The 11,536-nt window shown below is 37.1% G+C and overlaps 2 protein-coding genes across 3 annotated transcripts; one reads left to right on the forward strand and one right to left on the reverse strand.

Annotated features, from left to right (window-relative positions):
• The first annotated feature begins 1,053 nt into the window (after positions 1-1,053).
• On the forward strand, positions 1,054-5,743 carry LOC110791601 (uncharacterized). Of its 2 annotated transcripts, XM_021996356.2 has the most exons (5): positions 1,054-1,232; positions 2,121-2,231; positions 2,859-3,270; positions 3,996-4,027; positions 4,128-5,743. In XM_021996356.2, the coding sequence occupies exons 3-5, from the start codon at positions 2,943-2,945 to the stop codon at positions 5,031-5,033; spliced, it is 1,266 nt and encodes a 421-aa protein (XP_021852048.1). In that variant the 5' UTR covers positions 1,054-1,232; positions 2,121-2,231; positions 2,859-2,942; the 3' UTR covers positions 5,034-5,743. The 2 variants fall into 2 exon arrangements, with proteins under 2 accessions (XP_021852048.1, XP_021852047.1); XM_021996355.2 differs by lacking the exon at positions 2,121-2,231 and having other exon boundaries at positions 1,055-1,232.
• Positions 5,744-5,994: 251 nt separating this feature from the next.
• LOC110791602 (uncharacterized) lies at positions 5,995-11,271 on the reverse strand. Its single transcript, XM_021996357.2, has 8 exons — positions 10,828-11,271; positions 10,209-10,301; positions 9,780-9,858; positions 9,595-9,673; positions 9,070-9,109; positions 8,832-8,966; positions 8,592-8,729; positions 5,995-6,346 (listed from the first exon to the last, which is right to left on the reverse strand). The coding sequence occupies exons 1-8, from the start codon at positions 11,070-11,072 to the stop codon at positions 6,079-6,081; spliced, it is 1,077 nt and encodes a 358-aa protein (XP_021852049.2). The 5' UTR covers positions 11,073-11,271; the 3' UTR covers positions 5,995-6,078.
• Between the last annotated feature and the right edge of the window lie 265 nt (positions 11,272-11,536).

The raw sequence follows: 11,536 nt of genomic DNA on the forward strand, positions 1-11,536 counted from the left end.
GTTTGGTTGTCAATGACATGTCATGATGCTGATTAGTGGCGACGTGGCGTAATAAGGAGAGTTACGTTATACGTGACACGTATACGTTCTTAAGAACGCCTTTTAATATATTAGTATAGATAGATTTGTATTAGGTTGAAAACTATACACGTGGTACATTCACGTGATCGGATATGAGTTTTTTTTTTAAATAAAATAAATTTAGCATAAAAACGTCAACGCCGTTTGAAAGAATTCAGCATATATAGAATTTTTCTTTACGTATTCTATTTAGGGTGTGCCATTTTGTTCGTTATGTTGTGAATCTTTCCTTTTATATTATTACATAAATGCCCTTAATATTTTGTCAAAAATTGTACAAAATAATTATTTTAATCAATTAAATTCATTGAGACATTTAATATCTTACAATTTTCCATAAGATATTAAATATTTCACACTTTTTCAATGTCAAATCTATCTATACTACTCCCTCTGTATTTATTTATGGGATACACTTGTCTTTTCCGGACGTATTTATTTAAGAGATACACTTGCCATTTTTAGTAACTTATCAACCCCACCATCTAATTAAAGAATATATTTACACCCCATCTCCCTCCCTACTATCTAAAATGACATGGTCCCCACTTGTTTTTCTTATTAAAATATCTACTCAACCCCACTTGTTTTATTACTTTATTTCATTCAATTCTTTTTCCTAATACCCGTGTCCGGCCAAGTGTATCTCTTAAATAAATACGGAGAGAGTATATAGTAAAAGACGTTTCAAAAGAAGTTTACATGACACAAAAGCTCTCCTTATTAGTCATTAACTTTATACAATTTGCATTTACCACTATGACGTAACATGTTTCATGTTATCATTGCAAAAATAAATAACCTGGAAAGCACCCGACTTTTGGATTAAAGTGAAAACATTATAGGTAAAAGAAATTTGTTGCAATGAGAAATAGAAGAAAAACGGAAAAAAAAAACCGAATGAAGTAATAAAAGAGAGAGATAAAGAAGTGAAAGGGACCCACTTTCTTTCTCTTTCAAAAAGCACAATTCCCAAAGTCATCTCCTTTCTCTCTCTTAAACTCCGTCTGATAAAACTAACGCCATTTCCTCTTCCTCCCCGGGAAAATTTTCTCCCCCTTATACCCAAACAACCCCTACTTTCTCTCTCTATTACTGCAGTTTCCGGCGTTGGCGTCTCTCTTCATTTTCTGTTAACCCTAATTTCAAAGGTACAACTTTCTTCTCTCCCTTTCTTTAGTTTTTAATTGTCGGAAGAAAAAACCCTAGCTTTTTTGTTTGTTTTTGATACGAAATGTGTTCATTTCTCAAATAGTTTATGAAGGTTGATGAAAGTTTTGATTTTTTTTTAGTGGATTTTGTTGTTAATTTTAACCGGATGAGTTTCATTTTAACTGAATAAGTTGGTTTAGTTTGTAGATTGTTTTGTTTGATGCTGTGGTATGTCAATTAGAACGTATGTTTTTGGTAGAATTAGGGTTATAAGAATTGTGAGGATCAATTTAGTCTTGTTTAGTGAACCTTCGTTTGGATATTAATGTTGATTGGAGAAATGTCATAAATTGACTCCGAAACCCGAATTGTTATTGTCACTGTGAAATTTTGGGTGATTTTGAGTGGTTGATGAGATGGGACTTACGGCTTAGGGTGTTAGTGCTATCAGTTTCCGAGGATTTGCTTACTTACGATGCGCAAATAAAATGGTAAGTCTCTTTAGTGGAAGCTTTATGAGTTGATGGAATAGTAGGAAAACATGTTTGTTCTAACCTAGCACCTTAGAACCAAAAGGATGGACTGTGAAGGTCTGAAACATGAAGGAATTTTATGTGAGTATTGACAAGGCATATTGATGCATATGTGAAGCCGTCGTAAACTGTGTAATGCTCTAAAAGGATGCACCGTGTTGATATGTGGAGCAGTCATAAATTGTGTAATTCTCTAAAAGGATGCACGTTGCAATGATGCGTGTGCGTCCGAATTTTAGTTTTGTGATGTTTTGGCTTAAATCTTAGATATTGCAAAAAGAAAAGCCTAGACTTGAGTTTGTAGTTACATACCAAAAGAATCATTAACACATCTGTAAAATTTTAACTCTCCAGCGGTTCACGTTGTTTGCATTATGGACCTTTATGGTTGTGTTTTTTGGATGGTGGCATGATAGATTAACACTGTGGGTCTGCTGGGCATGGTGGGGTTCGTCAGCACTGCAGGTAGGAATATTGCTTAATCTGAAAATGGGAGAGACGCTTTTATTCCTTCTCATCCAAACTCTTATTTTTTGGGGGTTAAGTTTGTGATTGCATAATTTAATGGTGGTAGAGAGATGAGGGGTGAGAAAGGTACCATTGTTTTTCCCTTCTTCCATGAAATGACGTAATGCTTATTGAAGTGTTTGCAAGTATTTGCAAAATTTAATGGTGCTAGGGTGTTTTGGTTGTGCAAATTAGCTGTTCCAAGCAGGATTTTTTTTTGCCATAGCTAGTTGGCTGCTGGTTCCGGGTATGCTGATTAGGACCAAAAATTCATCAATTAGGGTTGCCATCATGCATATGGTTTTCAAATTATTCAGCCCCACTGCTTCTATCTCCAATTAGCTATATTGTTGCTTCTATGATTCTATACAGCTTCAGCAGCGTTGATCTGAATTCTTTTGAGACAACGTGTTCCTTTAGTAGATTGTTCATGTGGTTAATTTTCTGCTAATTGGATGACAAATAACTATAACATTTAACCCACCATACTTGTTGGAGAGGCTGATTATGATAGACCTGCAGAGAGACAGGGCACTCTATGCTCGTATTTTGTTGATTGATCATCATATTCGTTGATTTCTGCAGGGAGACGCGGGATGCTTTTGTGGTAGATCTATTTTTTGTCATTTGTGATACTGATTGTCTCTTTTAGTTGTATATGAGTGGGACATGGGTTCTGCCTGTTGTGTAGCTGCTAGAAATCCGACTCTTCCGAACAGAAGCAGAAACGGAGAATCTCATAGGCAAGCCAGATATTCTCCATCTTGGAGTTTTCGATGGGACAATTACCGGCGTGTGGCAGGTGAAATTGAGAATCCTTCATGTCAGTCTGGGGAAAGAACAAACATAGATGTTAGATTAGAGTTGAAAGACGGTATAGGGTCAGAGAGGGGAATAATTTCGGATGGTGGTAGCCCTTTGCATAATCTTGGTACACCCATCTCACAAAAGTCGCCTTCTTATGAAGGCGTCAGCACAAACTACATGTCTCCTTCAGGTAATTCTTTTCAATACCTCCTGAGCTTTGTAGTATGCCATAACAGCACCATCACTTATTGTGATAGTATAATTTTCAGACAATTGTTTTTCTCCTTTTAGATCAACACACAATGTCATAACAGCACCATCACTTAATTGTAGTATGCCATATATTCATTTTTTTAACCATACGCTTCCATTTGTATTTCAAATTTAGGTTCATGCTTCATAAGTTTTTGCTTGGCACAAATTGTCTCTTTTCTTTACCTTCCTGAAGGAACTAATCACTTTCTCCCCTCTTCTCCTCAAAATAAAAAACTATCTATGGACAATGGGTCTGTTGCTTAATTGATCTTATTTTTATTACTTGGAACATATATGCTATAAAATGATCATTTTACTTGCTTATCTAAGTAACTCTAACATCAAAGATTTGCTTCATGGGGTTGTTGTTTGGTTGTGAGACTTGCAATGGTGATTCTCTGTAAAGGGTGCCTTAATTTCATTTCATCTTGTGGCTACAAGAAATTTGAAAATTTGTCTTGGTTATGTAAGTTGACTCTAACATAAAACAAAGCCAGTGGTTTTGCTGCTGAAAGATTGATTGGTTCTGAATGTTATAAATATGTTCTTATTCTTAGGGTTATAAATTTGATTTTAGTTGGTGAATGACTATCTTAAATGTATGGCTGTTTTACTTTTCTGCTGTATTAGCTATATAATTTTTGGTCTTTGGTTTTCCAGAAACATCTATGACAAGCAACCACTTCTCCAAGGTGAGCTGAAAAACAGTCATGTTGCCTGTTTAGAGATATCCTGTCGCTTGGTTATTTGTTTTTTATGTTTTTTTTTGTTTGACACGGGTATTTTAAACAGATGAGCACTATAGAAGTGCCTGAAATTGCTGCTGCTCCAGTGGCCCTTCAATATTCGATGCCTTCATGCTCATCCTTCTCAACACCAGGTGAACACTTGATTACACATCGTCAGCTACTTCCTGCCAGTTCAACCCCATCAAGACAGGCTCGGCGTTCACCTGGACACCAGCTCTTCAGGCAGATTTCAGATAGTAGGATTCTGGGCTTGAAATCCCCAAATAGCAATCCAGTCTCAGAAGGAAGACCATCATTTGTGCTCTCGACTTTTAGTAATGATCTAGCTGGTGGTTCTTCTGATGGATGGTCATTGCGCACTTTTTCTGAACTTGTTGCTTCTTCTCAAAGAGAAAGATGGTCTTTCGACAGTGAGCGGTTTGGTTCTGGCCGTCACAAGATTAGTGGGTCAAGCAGCAGGTTCTCTTATTCCCCTTCTCTTGATCTTCAAACATGTGGGGCATGCTTAAAGGTCTTACCAGAGTTCTCAGTTGTTGCTGTTCTAGCATGTGGTCATGTTTACCATGCTGAGTGCTTGGAAACCATGACTACAGAAGCTGAAAAATACGACCCTATTTGCCCAATTTGCACTGTCGGGCAGAAGCAAGCGTGTAAAATGTCTAGAAAAGCTTCAAGGGCAGAGGCAGATTTGAGAATGAAATTTCAGAAAATATCAAGAAATCGTGTTATAGATAGCTATGTTGATGGTGAAGTTGATAACTCTGAACGTCAAAAAATTACAGGGAAAGGGAAGTTTCCCAAGATGGAGGCAAGCAGTAGCTCAAAGATTGCATTTGCAAAGCCTTTCTTGAAGCGGCATTTTTCTCTTGGATCAAAGCTCAGTAAATCCAGTTCAGAGCACCTGTCCTGTAAAAAGAAGGGATTTTGGGCAAGATATCGCAAAGATTAACTCTTATGATTATTTGATCAGAAAAGCAGATTTGTCTATCCAGTTAGTTAATCTGGTTTTGCTAAGGTCTGTTGTTGGTTTTATTGCAGTCATTCTGGGAGTACTATTTGATTAACTTAATTAGTGTTTTGGAAAACATACAGTTATGCGTCTTAGCCATCACGGTGTACCATAGTAGAATGGCGGACATTTAAAGAAGCTGAACTGTTGCTTGCATCACAGAAAGGGTTTCGGACATCAAACTGATGGAAAAGGTGATAAGATTCAGGAGGTCAATTTTAGGCTGGAATCCATTAACAAGAATGTGAACTTCCTACTACTTTACTTTTGTAAGATCTAATTATTGGATCTGGAGATCCTGTGTTAACTTTTGGGGAGATCGAATGCTCCAACAGGTCAGCAATTATACACCGCATGTTTTTGTGGCGGTTTCCTTCGCTATTAGAGTGAGGCTGATCATTGTTATTGTGGCCCTTCACGTTAATTTGGCTGATTTTTGTAGCATGAATGTTATGCTACTTGACAATAGTTATATGGTGTAATCAGTTAGCTTACTCCCACCACCATTTATCAACTGGTGTTTGGTACGTGTGCGAGCATGATACATTGTTCTATGTGCAATGTTTTTTTTTAGAAAATTTGTTTTATAGAGCGAACATGATATATTGTGCTATGTGCTTTTCTTATAGTGATGGCAGTTTCTGACACGACATGACACGACTACTAAAACCGACTCCGAAATCGAAATTACTTAGATAGAACACAGAGACAAAACCAACCTGAATATGACCTGCTTAGCTTAATTTGTAATGTTATGCAATTATGCAGAACAAAACATTGAACATGATACATTTGTCAGCTCCACCTTGAATGTTCTTTTTGTTTACTCCTAAATTTTAACTTTTGAATATTTGATTGTTTAGAAGATTCAACTGAATTTGGAGATAATATGGCCTGAAAATGTCAACAAAAAGACTATTCTTTTTATTATACTTGTATTGTTTAAGATTGATAGAGGAAAAGCATATCAGTAGAAGTGGTGATGCTAACCACAACGTAAAATCGGCTTCTCCATATTATGAATAATACTTTGGAGGCCTGATCTATAACTTGGATACAATAATTGTACACCCAAATCCTTCTTGACATGAGCATTACTGACTCGTTTTCCTGCACCCCCAGGAAGTTTGCTAATGATAGAGTTATCAGAAACATCAATCAAACCAGGCCATCGCTGCTGTATCAGCTGCTGTGCAAATGCAAAGACTTCTATCCTAGAGGCAGGATCGTCATCAACTACATTATAAATCTTCCTGTACAAAACAAACATTAAAAGAATATCAATAATACTTTGGAAGTACACATCCAACTATTAAATGAAAAAGGAACTGCAAAATTGAAACAAAGTACACAACGGCTTACACTCTACAATATCTAGCAAGAATCTATCAGTTTTAAGTTGTGTACAGATACAGAATCCACACACAGCAGCTAAGAAGCAACAATATTCCAAATCTTAACCTAAATGAATATGAGGCATATGTCTTTGCACTGAATGACCACAGTAATCCAAAGGGTTGTTGACTTCTACAGCCCGTGAAGCGGAAGTCTATGTTCAAGAACAATACGAAGAACACATCAAATACTCCTTTGAAGCCAAGGCCTCAATCAAAGGTGCTCTTTTCTGAGCACTTTCCCTATACATTGCAAATTTCACTTTGGTTTAGTGAATCAGACACTAAGATTAATTCAGCATCAAACCTACAATTGGTCATGATTTTCTGCGTGAACTAGTATCACCTTTCAAACATCTCTAATTTCCTCCAGATTTTTCACCAGCATCATAACACCAGAACAAGCATGTACTCTGTTTTTTCATAGGAAAAGTTAATTAGGTCTAGTGTCATCTATAGTCCCACCGGTTCTCATTGAGATTTTCTGCTAATCCACACACAACTTTCACATGCATGATTTATGGCCTTAAAGCTTGCTCCATCCTGGGCATCTTCTGCCGTATTGCTACTTTGACGCACTTCAAATTGGTTCTTACACAATCTCTCTGGTGTCATATGAGGTCCTGATAGCAGTTGGTTATCCCCTAGTGGCTAACTAGTAGCAATTAAGATTTTCCACTAGCCTTCTGAATGATCTTGTGAGCTATAATTCAAAGTTCAAACTAAACTTCAAGATAGCCATTTTGGACGTGAACTACCCTAGAACACGAGGGAGGAAGACCAAATTTATCTACACTTTCCACTAGTGTAAAAAAGAAAAGACAAGATTTGTTACAGCCATCAAATCTTTGCTCATCAAGCTATTCTGATTCAGAATCTAAATTAAACTTCATTCTCTTTTAATCCCAACACTTCCCTTTACGAGAAGATCCAATAAAATTGCAATATAACTATTTTTACATATGATTTCTTTACTATCTCTCTCATCATCACACGGGTCCCTCCTTTTATCACTCTTCTCGTTACATGAGAGCTTTTGCAAGGTCACAGACGGCCGGGGGCGGAATAGAGACTTTACAAATAAACCCCGAAGATTGGCAGCTAAAAAATAAATTCGATTATGTTGTTGATATTTTGGCACGTGTAGGTATAGAGTTCCTTTTTTTTCTTTTAGAAGGAATCCGACTATTGACGTAATTGGAAAAGTGACATCGCCAGAAATCGGAGCTTTTGGATATAGGGAATAACTCCCATAAATCTTTTTTCCTTTCGGCAAACTTTTTCGAGAGTGACTCCCGAAAGAAGCCATGCATAAGAGGTCATTCTCCAAACGGGACAGGTGTGGCCGGAGCGCATATTATGTTTTCTGGTGTCAATTATACGGCAGATGGCACCTCTGGACCTAGAGGGGGATTGGAAGAAGTTAAGGTCGGTAGGCAGGGTGAGTTCACACGAAAACCATGCTTTTAGTCTCTCAAAAAACAAAACATTTCTTCCCCCGCCCCCCTCCCCACCATTTATTTTCTATCTCTCTCATCATCACATCGGTTCCTCATTTCTTGTTATGACTCTCCTCATTACATGAGCTCCTTAACATTTGTCCCCCCCCAACCCCTACCCACTATGTTGCAGAGAACAGAGGAACTAACTTTCAAAATGAGCCCTAGGCCTTTTTGGTTTTCACATCATTATATTTAAGACAACCAACATCGTCCCTGGACAGCCCTTAAAAATTAAAAGGCTGCCAAGGAGGCAGTCCCTAGGCCTTTAATTTTCTCTACATATTCTGTCATCAGCATGTACTGATTTTCACTTCTAACCTTTGACAGGGAAGATTACAGAAAATAACATTTTGAAGAAATAAGCTCTATGCTATTGTTTTTTTAACGAGGGAGCCATACTCGCAGTGTTCATGCAAACACCTCTTTTCCAGTCATGCTCAGTAACTTAACTTTGATGTCCAGTTCATGTCAATTATCAATTTGTCCGGTTACAAATAAATTTTTAGTGCAACAACTCAACAAGGTATAATCTCTTCATCAAAAAGTTCAAAAGTGCTCAAGTAGTGGGCATATTTCCCATGAACGATAATTAGGAAACCAACCTCTGGATCTGCGTTGAAATGCTTGCTTTAAGAACTTGACAAATGTCTGCAACATGAACTCGGGATGTAAAATTTCTATTTGCTCTCCTCTTCTGACGTTCCGAGAGTTCTTCCTTCTTTAGAATGGTATCAATAGCACTGCAATACAACATAGTATGCATAAAAATTCTAGGCAGTGGCTACTTTTAGATCAAAGTTCATAACAAAATCATCACTGATTGAATATATATATCAGTTAACCTTCTTCCAGGGCCATATATGCCCCCAAGTCGAAATACATAGGTTGAGAGCCCAAGATCTTGTCCCAGCTTTAACCACCCTTCCTCTGACTCCAATCTCATTTTGGCTAAGTTATTAGAAGGCTTTGGGAAATAACTGCCGTAAATCATGAATCTATTAGTTAACTGAGATATACTTATCAGTTTATTGCAGAACAATTCGAATACAAAGGCCGCTAATTCAATATACAAATGCTTACTTTTCATCAACCCATGCTCCACTAGCATCTCCGTATATACCTGCACGTAAAAGAGTTTTGTACATTGAAGAATAAGATGCCAAATTAATAGAATTATTAGCTCTGAAACATTCAGCTAGGCTTCATAGTCCATTAGTCTAACGGAATACTAACTCGCATAGTCTGGAGCTTTCCAATGCATTCAATAGTTATAAACTGATCGAGACTTCTCTTCAAGCACAAACAATATCTTTTACATACTCCGTACAGCTGTAGAAGTGAAAGACATACATCAAGGAGTACTCTTCTCAGATTACCAAGTGCATTTACTTGATTACCCTGCTTAACTAGTAGAGTCCAGTCACGTTGTATCCCTGACAAAAAGATGCATTCTAAAATCCCTACCTCATGTCATGTGATTCCCCATTTACACACACTTGCACAACAATTTAGGTAGGCAAACTATATAAAAAATGTTATGGAGTATAGAGATAGTTAAAGGCAATGCTACGTACACATCTATAAATGATATCAAATAACACGTACTTGTAGTTGACAAATAACAAAGCCACCGGAGATTTCCATCTGCCAAACTAGCTTTAAAGGTTTCTGCACGTTGAAGAATCTGCATCAAGCAGGAAAACAGATAGATATGAGACAGAAAGAAAGAAAGAGAACACTTATTTGAGGTATTCTCAATTACACTAAACATCAAAGAGTTCACAACTTACTGGATCACCAATATCAACAGTAGGGGGAACGGAGACTAAAAGGTGAGTACAGCATCTTAATCTATCGAGGACCTTCCATCTGAATCACATATAGGAAGAACTGAGGCAATAAGAAATGCGACAAAGTGAAACAGTGCAAATTGGTTGCACCCTGGTAGAGAAAGCTAATCATCTCAGTAACAAAGGGGAAACAAGGGTTTCCAAATGAAGCAATTAAGGTCTTAAGAAAAAGGTTTCCCTTATACATGTAATAGTATGAGATGGTAAGCACATCCTAGTTAAGTTCCCTTTCTTCACATGCCTGACAAACATGAACAATCCATCTAGCAACATCTTGTCTACTGATCAACTTTTTTGGCAATCCAACAACATCAAAAATCAAATAACACTAAACACAGTTACACAGATACAAGAAAGTGGAAAACTTACTCTGGTTCCATTGCATCAAAAACAAGGATATCAAATCCCTTTTGCTCAAGGACCTTTTTCTTTGCAACGCTCGTACATGTCCCTGCAACATCCCTATAACTTCTTCATGTTAGCATCCCTTTTTAGGAAACAAACAGCATTCGAGCAACCGGAAACTCGTAAACACATCTCAATCAAATTCAAATACTTAGCAATCAACATTCCAACCACTAGTAATCCCACATGATCATAAGTTCATAACAGTAGAATCGCAAAAATCATGATTCAATATTGCTCCATTTGAAATAAGACTGCAAAAGCCATACAGAAATGCATTATTTTCACCCAGTCCAACCCAAATGTCCAAAATCCAAGAACTTCCGGTACTTCTAACTGGGCTTGTGAAGTAATTTTATTTTTTTTAAAAAAACAACACCAAAACTTCAATTTACTTGTCCTAAGCTCCTAACATCAATTTGTCAAATTCATCCCACTTTTATTAACAAAAATTCCCTATTTTTTCTGGGTTATTGTTAAAATGATCAACAAATTCAAAGCAATGTCAAGTGAGTAAATCACCAAAATAACATCATAATAAAAATATGTAAATAAATAAAAGGGGCGAGGGGGAAGTAATTACCATCCTTCATTCTTCAGTTGTTGTGCAAATAATTGACCCACATAACCCATGCCAAGAATGAACATCTGTTTATCCGGAAATTCCATTTTATTTGCATCAATTTCAGATTTTAAGTGAGTGGTTGTTGGTGGAGAAGTCAATGACGATAAAGTTAGGAACTTCGGTGAGTGGAAATGTCGGGAATTTTGCCGGAGTAACGCTGGAGTTGCCGGAAACCGAGCGGCCGGTAAGGCATGGGCTTTCATTTTGGCAGGGAGAACCGGAGGAACCCAATTTTGCAGTGTTGAAATTTAAGTTATACGTAGTATGTGTCATTGACAAATTGCCGGTTGTGAGTATTGTGCCAAAATAAACCATTGTTTGATGTTTGGAGTCTTGGAGATCATTAAACAATACTCCTAAAAAAGTTATTGAAATTGCCAATTGTTATTGTGTTTTTTATTTTTGGATTAACAAAGAAAAATTGGGTAGTGCAGTAGTCCTACACGATTTTTTTTTAGAAATACTGATCTACCCCAAGTTTGACAACCTAAAGGAATGAGTTACAACTTACAAGCTAGGAAAACTGAAATCCAAAAAATAGAGTACTATACCAAAAGGAATCGAATAATAGTTCCGTGGTAACAAATCACACATCTTGGATCTATTACCGCAGACACTCAAATAAAGAATACCGTCAATGATGGCTTGGGGTAGAGGATGAACCATC

Source organism: Spinacia oleracea, chromosome 2, assembly GCF_020520425.1.
Source record: "Spinacia oleracea cultivar Varoflay chromosome 2, BTI_SOV_V1, whole genome shotgun sequence".
Classification (NCBI taxonomy): Eukaryota; Viridiplantae; Streptophyta; class Magnoliopsida; order Caryophyllales; family Amaranthaceae; genus Spinacia; species Spinacia oleracea.

Coding starts and splice junctions, on each gene's coding strand:
- LOC110791602 (XM_021996357.2), bottom strand. CDS start 11,072: ATGAAAGCCCATGCCTTACCGGCCGCTCGGTTTCCGGCAACTCCAGCG. Junction 9,674..9,779: donor CTGTTGATATTGGTGATCCA/GTAAGTTGTGAA, acceptor TGCTTGATGCAG/ATTCTTCAACGTGCAGAAAC. Junction 6,347..8,591: donor ATTTCAACGCAGATCCAGAG/GTTGGTTTCCTA, acceptor TGTTTTGTACAG/GAAGATTTATAATGTAGTTG.
- LOC110791601 (XM_021996356.2), top strand. CDS start 2,943: ATGGGTTCTGCCTGTTGTGTAGCTGCTAGAAATCCGACTCTTCCGAAC. Junction 3,271..3,995: donor AAACTACATGTCTCCTTCAG/GTAATTCTTTTC, acceptor TTGGTTTTCCAG/AAACATCTATGACAAGCAAC. Junction 4,028..4,127: donor CAAGCAACCACTTCTCCAAG/GTGAGCTGAAAA, acceptor TATTTTAAACAG/ATGAGCACTATAGAAGTGCC.